Here is an 18,634-nt window from a genome sequence, read left to right as displayed (position 1 = left end):
GTTTGCATGTTCTCCCCGTGTCTGCGTAGGTTTTCTCTGGGCAGTCCGGTTTCCTCCCACATCCCAAAAACATGCGTGGTAGGTGTATTGAAGACTCTAAATTGCGCGTAGGTGTGAATGTGTACGGGAATGGTTGTTTGTTTATATGCGCCCTGCGATTGGCTGGCGACCAGTTCAGGGTGCACCCCGCCTCTCGCCCGAAGATGGCTGGGATAGGCTCCAGCACACCCGTGACCCTTGTGAGGATAAAGCGGTACAGAAAATGGATGGATGGATGGAAAGTGATGGTTTTGGAATTGGGAGGATTCCGCCTGACACCTGCGATACTGGACACGGAACGATTTCAATTCATGAGTCAAAATTCCACTGTTTGTTATTTCAGCAGTGTGGCGTAAACTGTAGCAGCTCTCACTTTGTGGAAGGTTGGTGGGCCCGAAATGAAAGTGTGAAATATGTGACCTGAAACTTTTTTATTCTATACTGTTCTAAATAATGGGGATTAGTGTATATTTTCTGTGCAACACACACAGAATAGAATTAATAAAATACATTCGTAAAAACATTCATTGAGAGAGAAAAACAAAAATGAAAAAATTCATAGTTTTATTAAAACATTTGAAATAAATTTAAAGTCTATGCTCCGATCCGGCCGCTTCCTCCGCCTTCAGTGCCTCATGCTGCCTGTACAAGGGCGATCGTCGGGCCCCGTTGAGGGCACCGGGGCCAATACCGCGAGCTGTGGCGCAGGCGCTGCAAACACAAATAAAAACATCGGTCAGTTCTGAGACGCGAGTCATGAAACTACTTTCAAAATAATCTCATGATTGCCACTGCAATATTCTGCCTTTCCTCAGGTTATAAAATGCTCAGTTTGCTTTGAAACAGAGGTAGTAACTGTTGGTAGTCGTCAAGAATTTGGTCCACAATGTAAAGATTTCAGTCCACTTTTCAGTTTAAAGCAAAATTATGGACAGAAGTACCAAGGAATATTGGGGCCATAATGAAAATTGAAGGTGCTGTGATCATATAATACTGTGTAAAACTGCACTGCATCATACTGACAGATGTTTCTAACATTGTGGCGACCCCAATTACCGGTAACTAGATGAAGGACAGTAGCAAAATATTAGGAACATCTCGACAGTCAACATATAAGTGCATCTCAATACATGGAAGAAATTACATATTTAATTCCATTTCATTCGTTTTTTTTTGTTTTTGTTTTTTAAGGAAATAAAGTAGGCGGAACGGTGGACGACTGGTTAGAGCGTCTACCTCACAGTTCTGAGGACCAGGGTTCAATCCCCGGTCCCGCCTGTGTGGAGTTTGCATGTTCTCCCCGTGCCTGCGTGGGTTTTCTCCGGGCACTCCGGTTTCCTCCCACATCCCAAAAACATGCGTGGTAGGTTAATTGACAACTCTAAATTGCCCGTAGGTGTGAATGTGAGTGCGAATGGTTGTTTGTTTGTATGTGCCCTGCGATTGGCTGGCAACCAGTTCAGGGTGTAACCCGCCTCCTGCCCGATGATGGCCGGGATAGGATCCAGCACGCCAAGGAAGGAGAAGTGGCTTGGAAAATGGATGGATGGATGGATAGGAAATAAAGTCAGAAGGCCAATTCTGACCTAATTTCTCTCTTAAAAATCATTTCAAGTGTTTATGTTCTAATTTCTTGGTGGTAAACTTTAGCTTTCCACCTGCTTTGATATAATCCAATATATAAAAAAAAAAAAATGGAATTTCACTCTTTCAATGGAACGACTGAAATTAAATGCTAATTCACTGAGATGCACCTATACATTATTTTTGTACAGGCAGAATTTCAGAGCCACGTAGTAGGCTTTGGACAGATTTATATGAACTAAAAATACTGAGATATACTGTACTGACCGGTCAGATGATTTACGCTGGAAATCACTTTCTCTTTTGTCCTAAACCAAAAAAAAAAGCATGGGGTCATCACACACAAAAGCATTTGAGAAATTATTCTTGACTGTTGTTGCTCCACTGTATAATAACTAAATGACTCTGGGACTCACGTAGTTGTCTCTGTAGGTCCAGTCCGGGTACCTGGTGGCGTGGATCCGGCTGAGGCGCTCAGATTCTTGGAAGTAACTGAGCTGCTCAGCCGGCGTCAGCGACTTCCACTGTGGACATCACCAAAGTGTCAGCGCACACATGCAGAACAACACCAGACAAGCGACGAGGACGTGTTTGTCGCAAACACACTCACCAGTTGCCCGAGGACCTTATTGACAGCAGCGCTGTCTTGCCATGGCGCAGCGGCCTTCACAAAACCTCCATGAAGATCATGAATGCATGAGGGGGCTTCTTGATGTAAGGCGCAGTGAACTTCTCCGTGCATTTATTCCTCTTTGTTCTAATGGGAAAACAAAGCATCAGCATGTCGCCTCTGTGTGCATGTGCCGGGAAATACATTTTACAGAGAATACTTACTTTGAATTCGATGGCGAACGTCGAGGAGGATGGAGAACTGGCCCAGGCACCAGCTCGGAAAAGGTCTGTCCTGTTGTCCAAACACCTCAAGACGCACGTGTTGAATAACAGGAAGTGTGCGAAGATGCAAACATTCAAGGATTCATATACATTTGACACATTATATGGCACAAACAAGTTGGATACAGTTGTGTGTTACTTACATCACTCCAACAGGTAGGAGGCTGATGCTCACCACCGACGGTGCACCGCTGACCTGCAAAAAAAAAATGTTTATTAACGTACGTTTTATTACTACTCAGTTGTAACAAGTAATGAACATTCCTCAACAGCAGAATAAGAACCACCATTAAACATGATTTAAGATAGGATAATATTGTATCCCCAATGAGCAAATGTAACAGGAGCACACAGAACATTATTTAGCAAATAATAAAAATACATATTCAGAAACAAAGCTTTATACAATGACTTTCTTAAACCTAAGTAGCTTTTCATGTCAATACCACCTTTGGAAACATATTTAATGAGAAAAATAGTGACGTGTTAAATACTTATTTCAGCCACTGTACTTACAATTGTGAAACATTTATTTTTAAAAAAGCAATTAATTGGTTCTGCACATTTTGTAAAAACCTTTGAAATAAAGAAGAAATTCATAGTCTGTGTTTTGATACTGTGTATCTTGGCCAGTCTGAATCAGGGTGAAGCCACCCCTGCGTCAACCATGTCGACTTTGGGGCACGTGGACACGGAGGAGGACGCCTTCCGCCACCTCCAAGGCAAGGCTTTCAGCTCCTTGAATAGGGCAGAGGTCAGGGCCACCTCGGGTCCCACATCCAGGCTGGTGCTCCATGTTGTGGAGTCTCCCATCTCAAACATAGCAGAGATCAGGTCCACCTTGGGCCCATCATGCAGGATAGAGGTGCATGTTGAAGAGGAGGAGAGGGACGACGCCTCGGCAGCTTCCGCCGCCTCCGATGCTTCTCACTCCCTGAACAAGGAAGAGGTCAGGTCCGCTTCAGGCCCCACATCCAGGCTCCATGTTGTTGAGCGAGAGGACGCCGAAACTGTCCCTCTAAGTCTCCCAATTCAAAAATTGAGCTCAGGTCCGCGTTTTTCCCCTCATGCTGGGTGTTGGTGAAAGGCGTGGGGCCCAGCAGAGCGAGCACAGGTCCCTACACCCTGAACTGGTCGCCAGTCAATCGCAGGGCACATACAGACACGGACGACCATTTGCAATCACATTTGCACCCTCGCTGAGTGGGAACTGAATCCACGCTGCCCGCACCAAAGTCAGGCGAGTGTACCACTACACCATCAGTGGCTCGTTTCTAAAAACATTTGAAATAAATTTTTATTCTGTGATGAGATACTGAACCAGGTTGAAGCCAACCCTGCCCTCTCTCTGCCTCTGTCATGTCCACTTTGCGACACATGCATGGGAAGGAGGACTTCTCGGCAGCTTCCGCCGCCTCCAATTCCTCCAGCTGCTCGACCAAGGCGGAGGTCAGGTCCACCTCAAGCCCCACATCCAGGCCCCATACTGAGCCTCCAAAGTCTGTGTCCCCCAATTCAAAAATGGGCACGAGGTCCTTGGCCGGCCCTTTTGAAGGCGCCGGGGCCGGCAGAGCAAGCTCTGGTGCAGGCATTGCAAAAAAACAAATACATCAGTATAGGAGCTGTTGAGTGATCCTAGGAGCTAAGTTGTCTGGGGCTTTATGCCCCTGGCAGGGTCACCCATGACAAACAGGTCCTAGGTGAGGGACCAGACAAAGCACGGCTCAAAGACCCCTAATGATGACGACAAACAATGGACTTCGTTTTCCCTTGCCCGGACGCGGGCCACCGGGGCCCCCCACTGGAGCCAGGCCTGGTGGTGGGGCTCGAAGGCGAGCGCCTGGTGGCCGGGCCTGCACTCATGGGGCCCGGCCGGGCACAGCCCGAAAGGGTAACGTGGGTCCCCCTTCCCATGGGCTCACCACCTGTGGGAGGGGCCATAGGGGTCGGGTGCAGTGTGAGCTGGGCGGTGGCCGAAGGCGGGGACCTTGGCGATCCGATCCCCGGCTACAGAAGCTGGCTCTAGGGACGTGGAATGTCACCTCTCTGGCAGGGAAGGAGCCCGAGCTGGTGTGTGAGGTCGAGAAGTTCCGACTCGATATAGTCGGACTCGCCTCCACACACACCTGGGGCTCTGGTACCAGTCCTCTCGAGAGGGGTTGGACTCTCTTCCACTCTGGAGTTGCCCATGGTGAGAGGCGCCGAGCAGATGTGGGTATACTTATTGCCCCCCGGCTCGGCGCCTGTACGTTGGGGTTCACCCCGGTGGACGAGAGGGTAGCCTCCCTCCGCCTTCGGGTGGGGGGACGGGTCCTGACTGTTGTTTGTGCCTATGCACCAAACAGCAGTTCAGAGTACCCACCCTTTTTGGAGTCCTTGGAGGGGGTGCTGGAGAGCGCTCCCGCTGGGGACTCCATTGTTCTGTTGGGGGACTTCAATGCTCACGTGGGCAATGACAGTGAGACCTGGAAGGGCGCGATTGGGAGGAACGGCCCCCCCAATCAGAACCCAAGCGGTGTTCTGTTATTGGACTTCTGTGCTCGTCAGGGATTGTCCATAACGAACACCATGTTCAAGCATAAGGGTGTCCACACGTGCACTTGGCACCAGGACACCCTAGGTCGCAGTTCGATGATCGACTTTGTGGTCGTGTCATCGGACTTGCGGCCGCATGTCTTGGACACTCGGGTGAAGAGAGGGGCGGAGCTGTCAACTGATCACCACCTGGTGGTGAGTTGGCTCCGATGGTGGGGGAAGATGCCGGTCCGACGTGGCAGGCCCAAACGTATTGTGAGGGTCTGCTGGGAACATCTGGCAGAATCCCCTGTCAGAAGGAGTTTCAACTCCCACCTCCGACAGAACTTTGCTCATGTTCCGGGGGAGGCGGGGGACATCGAGTCCGAGTGGACCATGTTCCGCGCCTCCATTGCTGAGGCGGCCGACTGGACCTGTGGCCGTAAGGTGGTCGGTGCCTGTCGTGGCGGCAATCCCCGAACCCGTTGGTGGACACCAACGGTGAGGGATGCCGTCAAGCTGAAGAAGGGGTCCTATCTGGCCTTTTTGGCCTGTGGGACTCCTGACGCAGCTGATGGGTACCGGCTGGCCAAGCGGAATGCAGCTCTGGTGGTCGCTGAAGCAAAAACCCGGGCATGGGAGGAGTTCGGTGAGGCCATGGAGAAAGACTTCCGGATGGCTTCGAGGAAATTCTGGTCCACCATCCGACGTCTCAGGAGAGGAAAGCAGTGCACCACCAACACTGTGTATAGTGGGGATGGGGCGCTGCTGACCTCGACTCGGGACGTTGTGAGTCGGTGGGGAGAATACTTCGAAGACCTCCTCAATTCCACCGACACGCCTTCCCATGGGGAAGCAGAGTGTGGGTTCTCTGAGGCGGGCTCTCCTATCTCTGGGTTTGAGGTCACCGAGGTAGTTAAAAAGCTCCTCGGTGGCAGGGCCCCGGGGGTGGATGAGATTCGCCCGGAGTTCCTAAAGGCTCTGGATGTCTTGGGGCTGTCCTGGTTGACACGCCTCTGCAACATCGCGTGGACATCGGGGACAGTGCCTCTGGATTGGCAGACTGGGGTGGAGGTCCCCCTTTTTAAGAAGGGGGACCGGAGGGTGTGTTCCAACTACAGGGGGATCACACTGCTCAGCCTCCCTGGTAAGGTCTATTCAGGGGTGCTGGAGAGGAGAGTCCGTCGGGAAGTCGAATCTCAGATTCAGGAGGAGCAGTGTGGTTTTCGTGGACAGTGGACCAGCTCTACACCCTCGGCAGGGTCCTCGAGGGTGCATGGGAGTTCGCCCAACCAGTCTACATGTGTTTTGTGGACTTGGAGAAGGCGTTCGACCGTGTCCCTCGGGGAGTCCTGTGGAGAGTGCTTCGGGAGTATGGGGTACCGAACCCCCTGATACAGGCTGTTCGGTCCCTGTACGACCGGAGTCAGAGTTTGGTCCGCATATCCGGCAGTAAGTCGGACTCGTTCCCGGTGAGGGTTGGACTCCGCCAAGGCTGCCCTTTGTCGCCGATTCTGTTCATAACTTTTATGGACAGAATTTCTAGGCGCAGCCGAGGCGTAGAGGGGTTCCGGTTTGGTGGCCTCAGTATTGCATCTCTGCTTTTTGCAGATGATGTGGTTCTGTTGGCTTCATCAAGCCGTGACCTCCAACTCTCATTGGAGAGGGTTCGCAGCCGAGTGTGAAGCGGCTGCGATGAGAATCAGCACCTCCAAATCTGAGACCATGGTCCTCAGTCGGGAAAGGGTGGCATGCCATCTCCAGGTCGGGGATGAGATCCTGCCCCAAGTGGAGGAATTCAAGTATCTTGGGGTCTTGTTCACGAGTGAGGGAAGAATGGAACGGGAGATCGACAGGCGGATCGGTGCAGCGTCTGCAGTGATGCGGACTTTGTATCGGTCCGTTGTGGTAAAGAAAGAGCTAAGCCGAAAGGCGAAGCTCTCAATTTACCGGTCGATCTTCGTTCCTACCCTCACCTATGGTCATGAGCTGTGGGTCCCGGATACAAGCGGCCGAAATGAGTTTCCTCCGCAGGGTGTCCGGGCTCTCCCTTAGAGATAGGGTGAGAAGCTCGGTCATCCGGGAGGATCTCAGAGTAGAGCCGCTACTCCTCCGCATTGAGAGGAGTCAGATGAGGTGGCTGGGGCATCTGATTCGGATGCCTCCCGGACGCCTCCCTGGTGAGGTGTTCCGGGCATGTCCCACCGGGAGGAGACCCCGGGGACGACCCAGGACGCGCTGGAGAGACTACATCCTTCGGCTGGCCTGGGAACGCCTCGGGATCCCCCCGGAAGAGCTGGATGAAGTGGCTGGGGAGAGGGTAGTCTGGGCGTCCCTGCTGAAGCTACTGCCCCCGCGACCCGACCCGGATAAGCGGTAGAGAATGGATGGATGGATGGATAGGAGCTGTTGAGGCAGTTCTCACCAGCAGTCATCGAATCAGTCCTGTGTTCATCCATCACAGTCTGGTTTGGTGCTTCCACAAAAAAGGACAAACTCCGACTGCAACGGTCACTCAAAACTACTGAAAAAATTGTCAGTAACCCCCTATCTGCCCTTGAGGACTTGCATGCTGCAAGAAGTAAGACAGGAGCGTGCAAAATCCTCTTGGACCCTCCACATCCTGGTCACCACCTCTTCCAGCTCCTTCCCTCAAGGAGGCGCTATCGAACAATGCAAACTAAAACTAGCAGACATTCCAACAGGTTCTTCCCTCGTGCCATTAACTTCTTAAACAGTTAACTTGCAATTAATTTGTAACATGCTGCCATTTTTGTCTTGAGATTCTTGTCACATCTCTGTCGGGCCAATTATACATTATTCGTGCACTCACTGTCGTAGTCTTGCCACTCGGCGCTACTTTCATATCTGTTGTTGACCAATACTGGCCACTTGTGCTTGAGAAGTATCTGCACCATTTGCACAATTGACACTGTTCCAGATTATCTCTCCAAGTCACTTAAAACTGCATGAATTTCTTGAAGTCCTTGCACAATTTGCACAACGGTCACTGTAACAGACTATTGTTCTATTAGTCATTTCAAACTGCTCTAAATTGCTCGATGACTCGACAACATTTGCACAATTGTCACAAAAAAAGTCTCGCTATTACCACATTACTGGTAACCATTTATTTCAGTCGTTCAATTGAAATAATTAATTTCATATATTAATACACTGCATAAATTTTTTGAAAAAATTAAGATTCTATCTAAAAGCAGATGAAAAACCCAAATTTACCACCAAAAATTAAAATATAAACACTCGAAATGATTTTTTTACATATAAAAATTTGGTCATAATTGGACATTTGAAAAAAAAAAATTCAGAATAAAATGATTGAACGTTTTTACCATTTATTGAGATGCACTTAAATATTCATTGCAGAGATGCGCCCAATATTTTGCCACGCTCCTTAATCTACCGGTAAATGGGGTCACCCCAACATTAGAAACATCGGTCAGTATGATGTCGTGTAGTTGTCCAGAATAGAATATGATCACAGCAGCTTCGACTTTCTTTGTGGCCTTAATATTCCTTGGTACTTTTCTGTCCATAATTTCATCTTTAACTGAAAGGTCGACTGACATTGTTTAGCAACACCACCTCAAATTCTTGACGACGACTAACAGTTTATACCTCTGGTTTCAAACCAAACTGAGCATTATATAACCTTAGTAAAGGCAGAATACGGCACTGGCTATCATTAGATTATTTTGAAAGTAGTCTCATGACTCACATCTCAGAACTGACGGATGTTATGTGTTTGTGTTTGCAGTGTCTGCACCTGAGCTCGCTCTGCCGGGCCCCACGCCTTTCACCAACACCCAGCATGAGGGGCAAAACGCGGACCTGAGCTCAATTTTTGGATTGACAAAAATTGACTTGACAACATGGAGCCTGGATGTGGGGCCCAAAGCGGACCTAACCTCTGCCTTGTTCAGGGAGCGAGAAGCATTGGAGGCGGGAGAAGCCGCCGAGGCGTCCTCCCTCTCCTCCTCTTCAACATGCACCTCTATCCTGCATGATGAGCCCAAGGCGGACCTGATCTCCGCGATGTTCGAGATGGGAGACTTTCAGGTGATGGATTTGGCCCAGGCGTCCTCTCACTCATCAATATGGATGTGGGACCCGTGGTGGCCCTGACATCTGCCCTATTGAAGGAGCTGGAAGACTTGGCTTGGAGGCGGCCGAAGCTGCCGAGGCGTCCTCCTCCTCGTCCACGTGCCGCAAAGTCCATATGGCCGAGACAGCGAGCGCGCAGGGGAGGCTTCACCCTGATTCAGACTGGAAAATATACACAGTATCTAAGCACAGACAATGAATTTCTTCCCTATTTCAAAGATTTTTTATAAAATGTGCATAATCTATTAATTGATTTTTTTCCATCCATCTTCTACCGCTTTTCCGAGGTCGGGTCGCGGGGGCAGTAGCTTTAGCAAGGACGCCCAGACTTCCCTTTCCCCAGCCACTTCATCCATTTCTTCCGGGGGGATCCCGAGGTGTTCCCAAGCCAGCCGAAAGACGTAGTCTCTCCAGCGTGTCCTGGGTCGTCCCCGGGGTCTCCTCCCGGTGGGACGTACCCGGAACACCTCACCAGGGAGGCGTCCGGGAGGCATCCGAATTAGATGCCCCAGCCAACTCATCTGGCTCCTCTCGATGTGAAGGAGCAACGGCTCTACTCTGAGATCCTCCCGGATAACCGAGCTTCTCACCCTCTCTCAAAGGGAGAGCCCGGACACCCTGCGAAGGAAACTCATTTCGGCCGCTTGTATCCGGGATCTCGTTTGGTCTCAGATTTGGAGGTGCTGATTCTCATCCCAGCCGCTTCACACTCGGCTGCGAACTGCTCCAATGAGAGTTGGAGGTCACGGCTTGATGAAGCCAACAGAACCACATCATCTGCAAAAAGCAGAGATGCAGTACCACCAAACCGGACCCCCTCTACGCCTCGGCTGCGCCGAGAAATTCTGTCCCTAAAAGTTATGAACAGAATCGGTGACCAAGGGCAGCCTTGGCGGAGTCCAACCCTCACCGGGAACGAGTCCGACTTACTGCCGGATATGCGGACCAAACTCTGACTCCGGTCGTACAGGGACTGAACAGCCCGTATCAGTGGGTTCGGTACCCCATACTCCCGAAGCACCCCTGAATAGACCTTACCAGGGAGGCTGAGGAGTGTGATCCCCCTGTAGTTGGAACACACCCTCCGGTCCCCCTTCTTAAAAAGGGGGACCACCACCCCAGTCTGCAAATCCAGAGGCACTGTCCCCGATGTCCATGCGATGTTGCAGAGGCGTGTCAACCAGGACACCCCTACAACATCCAGAGCCTTGAGGAACTCCGGGCCAATCTCATCCACCACCAGGGCCTTGCCACCGAGGAGCTTTTTAACCACCTCGGTGACCTCAACCCCAGAGATAGGAGAACCCAGACTCTGCTCCCTCATGGGAAGGCGTGTCGGTGGAATTGAGGAGGTCTTCGAAGTATTCTCCCCACCGGCTCACAACGTCCCGAGTCGAGTTCAGCAGCGCCCCATCCCCACTATACACAGTGTTGATGGTGCACTGCTTTACCCTCCTGAGACGTCGGATGGTGGACCAGAATTTCCTCGAAGCCGTCAGGAAGTCTTTCTCCATGGCCTCACCAAACTCCTCCCATGCCTGAGTTTTTGCTTCAGCGACCACCAAAGCTGCATTCCGCTTGGCCAGCCCGTACCCATCAGCTGCCTCAGGAGTCCCACAGGCCAAAAAGGCCCGATAGGACTCCTCCTTCAGCTTGACGCCATCCCTCACCATTGGTGTCCACCAACGGGTTCTGCGATTGTCGCCACGACACCACCTTACGGCCACAACTCCGGTCGGCCGCCTCAGCAATGGAGGCGCGGAACACGGTCCACTCGGACTCGATGTCCCCCGCCTCCCACGGAACATGAGCAATGTACTGATAAACTCTTTTTTTTTTTTGCGTTACGTATACATCTTTTTCTTGCTGAATCAACCTCACCAGACTCAATCAAACCCACACTCCTATTAACATCTACCACATGCCTAGAAACAATTCTATCCTCTTAAATACATTGGAAACTCTTAAAAATATCGAAAGGCACAGCAGTACTGTACACTATGTGAATTGTATTCCTTGTAATATGTGTTTTAACACAATTTTTTTCCCTTCATAGTCTTAATGCTTTAGGATAGTATTCCTCCAGAGCCCGCTGCCCCCAACCAATTCCCCCTCCCTTACAAAGAACCTCACGTTTTTGTTAAGGCAGAATTTTTTGTGGCTTTGGCCAGATTTGTATCAAATACAAATACTGAGACATACTTACTGGTTAAACTGGTGGCTTCACTGCCCCACTTTCTCTTTTGTAATCAAAGCGTAGTTGTGCTCGTTAGCGTAGCAGACGCAGTTTGATGAAGTGATGTTCAAGTGATGGAAGCAAATTACAATATATGAAACCAGTCTTTGATTGTTTTTATTCAATGATTTTTTTTTTTTTTTTTTTTTTTACAAATTATTGAACAATCTAAAGTGCTGATGGTTTGTTCTCTTTGACATGCAATGTTAAAGGTGCAACAAACAGGCCTTTTTGGGGGGTGGGGCCGCGGGGGGCGTCCTGAAAAGTGATGCTTTCGACACCTGCGATATGCAAAACTGGTCACGGAACGAATGGAATCCCTGAGTCCAAATTACTGGATTACTGTATTTTGCACAGTAGAAGCGCTCTTTTATTTCGATGCTGTTTTTGGGTGGCTGGGACGGAATTTCAATGGATAAAGATGACTTGAGATACGAGAGTTTTGTGACGACATGGTACAAAAGGAATTGTTTTAATGGCAGCGGCGGCTGGGGAAGTTCGTCCGAGACGTCCACGGGTCCATCTCTTATGATTTCGGCTGGATTTACACTGCACGGCTCAAGTGAGACAATTTCAGATGTGTTGCTCGCAATTGGATTTTGCGTCATGGCACCGGAAAGACAAATGAAGACAGGCGCTCGAGTGTCAGGACGCTTTCCCCAAAGTTGACCACCAAATCTGTCAGGCCGCCAGACGCTGATCCCCCACGGCCGCAGGTTACATCAGGTCTTCTGCTGTGGAAAGTTGTCTTCAATTGCACCACAAGTCGTTTCGTGCGCTGCTGCTGACAAATGTGTCGTGTTGATGATTCCAACTGCAAGTCACAATGTGCCTCACGCGTGGAAAGTCATCACCCCGATACCGCTAATGACTTTGCAGAATGACAAACATGATTTTTGGCAGGAACAAAACAAGGTCCTATTGTTGCTAATACATTGTTTTCACGGATAAACATATTTCTGTCCAGTTGGCATTTGCAACACACGTTTGAGGGAGCACACACAGAATAGAATAGAATTAATAAACCACATTCGTAAAAACATTCATCGAGAGGAAAAAAAAACAAAAACGAAGCAATTCGTAGAACATGTATATAGATTTATTAAAACATTTGCAACATATTTAAAGTGTCTGCTCCGCTTCCTCCGCCTCCAGCGCCTCAAGCTGGCTGTACAAGGCCGCCGTCAGGTCCACCTCGGGCCCCACATCCAGGCTCAGTGCGGAGCCCCCAAAGTCTGTGTCCCCCAATAAAATAGTGGACACGAGGTCCTCGTCGGACCCCGTTGAGGGCACCGGGGCCGGTACGGCGAGCTGTGGCGCAGGCGCTGCAAACACGAATAAAAACACAGGTCAGTTCTGAGACGTGAGTCATGAAATATTGTGGCGACCCCATGTACCGGGAGATAGATGAAGGACAGTAGCAAAATATTCGATTTATATTATACATCTCCACAATCGCAATATGTAATTCTATTTAATTGAATTTGTTTTATGAGGAAATTAAGTCAGAAGGCCAATTCTGACCTAAAATCATTTCAAGTGTTCCTAATCTAATTTCTTGGAGGTCAATTTTGGCTTTCCATCTGCTTTGATATCATCCAATTTTTAAAAAACGACACAATTTTAACATTGAATTTCACTCATTCAATTGAACTACTGAAATGGAATACTAATTACCCGAGGTGCACCTCTGCATTATTTTTGTAAAGGCAGAATTTCAGAGCCACGTAGTAGGCTTTGGGCAGATTTATAGGAACTAAAAATACTTCGATATACTTTCCTTACCGGTCAGATGATTTACGCTGGTGGCTGCACTGCCCCACTTTCTCTTTTGCTTTTTGCCCTAAACAAAAACAAAACAAAAAAGCATGGAGTCGTCGCACACAAAACATTTGAGAAATTATTCTTGACTGTATAATAGCAAAAGGACTCTGGGACTCACGTAGTTGTCTCTGTAGGTCCAGTCCGGGTACCTGGTGGCGTGGATCCGGCTGAGCCGCTCAGATTCTTGGAAGTAACTGAGCTGCTCAGCCGGCGTCAGCGACTTCCACTGTGGACATCACCAAAGTGTCAGCGCACACATGCAGAACAACACCAGACAAGCGACGAGGACGTTTGTCGCAAACACAACTCACCATTTGCCCCAGGACCTTGTTGACAGCGGCGCTGTCTTGCCGTGGCGCAGCGGCCTTCACGAAAGGCCGCTGCTCCTTCATGAAAATGAGGAATGCATTTGGTGGCTTTTTGATATAAGACGTGTCCCCGCATTTCCTCCTCTTTGTGCTAATGGGAAAACAAAGCATCAGCATGTCGCCTCTGTGTGCATGTGCCTGGCAAGACATTTTACAGAGAATACTGACTTTGAATTCGCTGGCGAAGGTCGCGGAGGATGGCTAACTGGGCTCGGCACCAGCTCGGAAAAGTTCTGTCTTAATCTACAAACACGTCAAAACGCGTGTTGAACAACAGGAAGTGTGCGAAGATGCAAACATTCAAGGATTCATCCACATTTGACACATTATATGGCACAAACAAGTTGGATACAGTTGTGTGTTACTTACATCACTCCAACAGGTAGGAGGCTGATGCTCACCACCGACGGTGCACCGCTGACCTGCAAAAAAAAAATGTTATGAACGTACTTTTTATAACTACTCAGTTATAAGAAGTAACGAAAATTCCTCAACAGCAGAATAAGAAACACCATTAAACACGATTTAAGATAGGATAATATTGTATCCCCAATGAGCAAATGTCGGTGTAACAGGAGCACACAGTACATTATTTAGCAAATAATAAAAATACATATTCAGAAACGAAGCTTTATTCAATGACTTTCTTAAACCTAAGTGGCTTGCGACCCACAACCCCCCCCCCCCCCCCCCCCCCCCCCCTCCCAGAGAAAAAAACGGGCACTTGTGTCTATGGATGAAGATCAATTATTACAGTATGGAATCACCTTTTTGCTGCATATCCCAAAAATTTCCATGTGCGCATTTGAGATTTATGTATGAATCGTCTCCTACCTGCTCTCGTTGGTTGAGCATCTTGCCCGAGTCCGCGCTCACCACTTCCCAAATGGTTTCCCACTCTCGATCATCCATCATGTCACTCGGAATGGGCTTTTCTTGGTCACTTGGTATTTATGTCCTTCCCATTATTAGGACCGCCCAAAATAACTCAATCCGCCAATCACACGGCGAAGACTGGGGTGCTCTTTGTGACGTCACGCGTCAAGTTCAAAGAGCGGCAATGGCTGAGCTAACGAGCGAGCTAGCTAACTGACGGCCAATTTGAGCGACATTTTGTCCATTCCACCCCGACGAAAATAATAAAAACGCCTCTTTTGACCTTCAGAGACCATCACAATATGGTGAGTCTTCTCGAAGGGGCTTGCGATGTGGCCGCCATTTTAGGAGCCACAATGTTCAAAACAACAGTCAAAGCGATTTTAGCTTGGAAAAAAAAGACAGTTATATCCATGACACTCCGTTAATGTCCTGTTATGGGTGGTCGTTTTTGCCAGACACAACATAAATTGGTTCAATTCATCTAACAGCCGTAATACATTCAGACATATTGCAAAATTGAAACAAATGCCAAATGGCGGTACATTTCTTGTATTTCCCTCAGGTTTCCAAGTTTTCTCAAGTATTTAGCTGGCCGCCATTTCACAATATTTTGCTGTTAACGGTACAAACCACAGAAAAAATGAATCAGAGTGACTGATTAAGTGTACGCAGAGGTGGCGAGAGAAGCCAAATACTGTACTCAAGTCAGAATAATGTGACTCGTCTCAGTAAAAAGCAGTCTTCCAAATAATTACTTGAGTAAGAGTAAGAAAGTACTCCGTGAAAAAACACCTCGTGAGTAAGTAGTGAGTAACTTGTGATTTTTTTTTTAAATAAGAGCATGAACGTCAAATAAAATCCAGTATGAATTTGCAAATTCATATATTGCCAAACAATATTAATTCACCCAAAACATAATAAATACAATCTTGATCAAATAAAATGATATTTTTTATTATTTCAGTGTAAAGAAATTATACCGGGTGATTTTTAGCTCTTTTGAATGTCTCTGTTTTTTCGTTAAACGTGACCCAAAGGTGATTGTTTTAATAATTTATAGGCCTCCAAGATACAATAGAAAATTTATGGAGGACCTTTCAGAACTGCTATCAGTTATTTGTACTGACTCCAACTATTTTGTCATAATGGGAGACTTTAATATTCATGTTCACAAGAACGTAATAAAAATTTAAAGAACTCTCTGCTATACTAGACACATTTGACTTCTCTCAACATATTAAGAGTCCAACCCACAATCAAGGTCACATCTTAGACCTGGTCAGCTCTAAGGATGTTGAAATGATATCAATTGACATTCAGGATTTGGCTATTTCTGACCAATTTTGTGTCTTCTTTGAATTGCAGATTCTTCCAAAAGTTCAGACAACCTCTGTCTATTAAGAAAAGGTACATAAAGGAGAGTACCGCCACTAAGTTTATGGACACCATTGCTGTGCCACAAACTGTGAATCCTGAGACAGTTGATGGACTTTTGGATAATTTCACCTGTAAATTCTCAAATGTCATGAATGCTGTCGCTGCTATTAAAACTATGACAATCTTGAGAAAACTGAGGTAAATACAAGAAATGTACCGCCATTTGGCATTTGTTTCAATTTTACAATATGTCTGAATGTATTACGGCTGTTAGATGAATTGAACCAATTTGTGTTGTGTCTGGCAAAAACGACCACCCACAACAGGACATTAACGGAGTGTCATGGATATATTTGTTTTTTTTTTCAAGCTAAAATCGCTCTGACTGTTCCTTTGCACAAGTTTTGGTCACTCGTTTTGAACATTGTGGCTCTTAAAATGGCGGCCACATCGCAAGCCCCTTCGAGAAGACTCACCATATTGTGATGGTCTCTGAAGGTCAAAAGAGGCGTTTTTATTATTTTCGTCGGGGTGGAATGGACAAAATGTCGGTCAAATTGGCCGTCAGTTAGCTAGCTCGCTCGTTAGCTTAGCCATTGCCGCTCTTTGAACTTGACGCGTGACGTCACAAAGAGCACCCCAGTCTTCGCCGTGTGATTGGCGGATTGAGTTATTTTGGGCGGTCCTAATAATGGGAAGGACATAAATACCAAGTGACCAAGAAAAGCCCATTCCGAGTGACATGATGGATGATCGAGAGTGGGAAACCATTTTAGAAGTGGTGAGCGCGGACTCGGGCAAGATGCTCAACCAACGAGAGCAGGTAGGAGACGATTCATACATAAATCTCAAATGCGCACATGGAAATTTTTGGGATATGCAGCAAAAATGTGATTCCATACTGTAATAATTGATCTTCATCCATAGACACAAGTGCCCGTTTTTTTCTCTGGGAGGGGGGGGGGGGGGGGGGAGTTGTGGGTCGCAAGCCACTTAGGTTTAAGAAAGTCATTGAATAAAGCTTCGTTTCTGAATATGTATTTTTATTATTTGCTAAATAATGTACTGTGTGCTCCTGTTACACCGACATTTGCTCATTTGGGATACAATATTATCCTATCTTAAATCATGTTCAATGGTGGTTCTTATTCTGCTGTTGAGGAATTTTCGTTACTTGTTACAACTGAGTAGTAATAAAAAGTACGTGAATAACAATTTTTTTTGCAGGTCAGCGGTGCACCGTCGGTGGTGAGCATCAGCCTCCTACCTGTTGGAGTGATGTAAGTAACACACAACTGTATCCAACTTGTTTGTGCCATATAATGTGTCAAATGTGGATGAATCCTTGAATGTTTGCATCTTCGCACACTTCCTGTTGTTCAACACGCGTTTTGACGTGTTTGTAGATTAAGACCGAACTTTTTCGAGCTGGTGCCGGGCCCAGTTCGCCATCCTCCTCGGCCATCGCCAGCGAATTCAGAGTCAGTATTCTCTGTCAAATGTCTTTCCTGGCACATGCACACAGAGGCGACATGCTGATGCTTTGTTTTCCCATTAGCACAAAGAGGAGGAAATGCGGGGACACCGCGTCTTATATCAAAAAGCCGCCAAATGCATTCATGATTTTCATGAAGGAGCAGCGGCCTTTCGTGAAGGCCGCTGCGCCACGGCAAGACAGCGCCGCTGTCAACAAGGTCCTGGGGCAAATGGTGAGTTGTGTTTGCGACAAACGTCCTCGTCGCTTGTCTGGTGTTGTTCTGCATGTGTGCGCTGACACTTTGGTGATGTCCACAGTGGAAGTCGCTGACGCCGGCTGAGCAGCTCAGTTACTTCCAAGAATCTGAGCGGCTCAGCCGGATCCACGCCACCAGGTACCCGGACTGGACCTACAGAGACAACTACGTGAGTCCCAGAGTCATTTAGTTATGATACAGTGGAGCAACAACAGTCAAGAATAATTTCTCAAATGTTTTGTGTGCGACGACTCCATGCTTTTTTGTTTTGTTTTTGTTTAGGGCAAAAAGCAAAAGAGAAAGTGGGGCAGTGCAGCCACCAGCGTAAATCATCTGACCGGTAAGTAAAGTATATCTAAGTATTTTTAGTTCCTATAAATCTGCCCAAAGCCTACTACGTGGCTGTGAAATTCTGCCTTTACAAAAATAATGTAGAGGTGCACCTCGGGTAATTAGTATTTCATATCAGTAGTTCCATTGAATGAGTGAAATTCAATGTGAAAATTGTGTCGTTTTTTAAAATTGGATTATATCAAAGCAGATGGAAAGCCAAAATTGACCTCCAAGAAATTAGATTATGAACACTTGAAATGATTTTAGGTCAGAATTGGCCTTCTGACTTTATTTCCTCATAAAACAAATTCAATGAAATCGAATGACATCGAAAATGTCTTCCATGTATTGCGATTGTGGAGATGTATAATATATATCGAATATTTTGCTACTGTCCTTCATCTATCTCCCGGTACATGGGGTCGCCACAATATTTCATGACTCACGTCTCAGAACTGACCTGTGTTTTTATTCGTGTTTGCAGCGCCTGCGCCACAGCTCGCCGTACCGGCCCCGGTGCCCTCAACGGGGTCCGACGAGGACCTCGTGTCCACTATTTTGTTGGGGGACACAGACTTTGGGGGCTCCGCACTGAGCCTGGATGTGGGGCCCGAGGTGGACCTGACGGCGGCCTTGTACAGGCAGCTTGAGGCGCTGGAGGCGGAGGAAGCGGAGCAGACACTTTAAATATGTTGCAAATGTTTTAATAAATCTATATACATGTTCTA

The 18,634-nt window shown here is 47.6% G+C and overlaps 3 protein-coding genes across 4 annotated transcripts; 1 reads left to right on the top strand and 2 right to left on the bottom strand.

The window, feature by feature from the left end:
- Positions 1 to 391: 391 nt before the first annotated feature.
- On the bottom strand, positions 392 to 14,727 carry LOC133471436 (transcription factor 7-like 1). 2 transcript variants are annotated; one of them, XM_061760956.1, is made up of 7 exons: positions 14,419 to 14,727; positions 13,954 to 14,006; positions 13,753 to 13,827; positions 13,528 to 13,675; positions 13,335 to 13,442; positions 13,178 to 13,235; positions 392 to 750 (listed from the first exon to the last, which is right to left on the bottom strand). In XM_061760956.1, exons 1-7 carry the CDS (start codon positions 14,497 to 14,499, stop codon positions 665 to 667), a joined length of 609 nt encoding a protein of 202 aa, XP_061616940.1. In that variant the 5' UTR covers positions 14,500 to 14,727; the 3' UTR covers positions 392 to 664. The 2 variants fall into 2 exon arrangements, with proteins under 2 accessions (XP_061616940.1, XP_061616939.1); XM_061760955.1 differs by lacking the exon at positions 392 to 750 and adding an exon at positions 12,474 to 12,717 and having other exon boundaries at positions 14,419 to 14,726.
- LOC133471448 (transcription factor 7-like 1-C) lies at positions 1,611 to 2,540 on the bottom strand. The gene is made up of 4 exons (XM_061760987.1): positions 2,458 to 2,540; positions 2,234 to 2,380; positions 2,040 to 2,147; positions 1,611 to 1,931 (listed from the first exon to the last, which is right to left on the bottom strand). Exons 2-4 carry the CDS (start codon positions 2,363 to 2,365, stop codon positions 1,794 to 1,796), a joined length of 378 nt encoding a protein of 125 aa, XP_061616971.1. The 5' UTR covers positions 2,366 to 2,380; positions 2,458 to 2,540; the 3' UTR covers positions 1,611 to 1,793.
- A 1,621-nt stretch (positions 14,728 to 16,348) lies between the features above and the next one.
- Positions 16,349 to 18,634, top strand: LOC133471435 (transcription factor 7-like 1). The gene is made up of 7 exons (XM_061760954.1): positions 16,349 to 16,663; positions 17,068 to 17,120; positions 17,247 to 17,321; positions 17,399 to 17,549; positions 17,635 to 17,742; positions 17,856 to 17,913; positions 18,391 to 18,634. The coding sequence occupies exons 1-7, from the start codon at positions 16,583 to 16,585 to the stop codon at positions 18,591 to 18,593; spliced, it is 729 nt and encodes a 242-aa protein (XP_061616938.1). The 5' UTR covers positions 16,349 to 16,582; the 3' UTR covers positions 18,594 to 18,634.

This window comes from Phyllopteryx taeniolatus, chromosome 21 (assembly GCF_024500385.1).
Source record: "Phyllopteryx taeniolatus isolate TA_2022b chromosome 21, UOR_Ptae_1.2, whole genome shotgun sequence".
Taxonomy (NCBI): Eukaryota; Metazoa; Chordata; class Actinopteri; order Syngnathiformes; family Syngnathidae; genus Phyllopteryx; species Phyllopteryx taeniolatus.
Note: the sequence above shows the minus strand (reverse complement) of the source record. Positions and strands in the feature narration are given on the sequence as shown.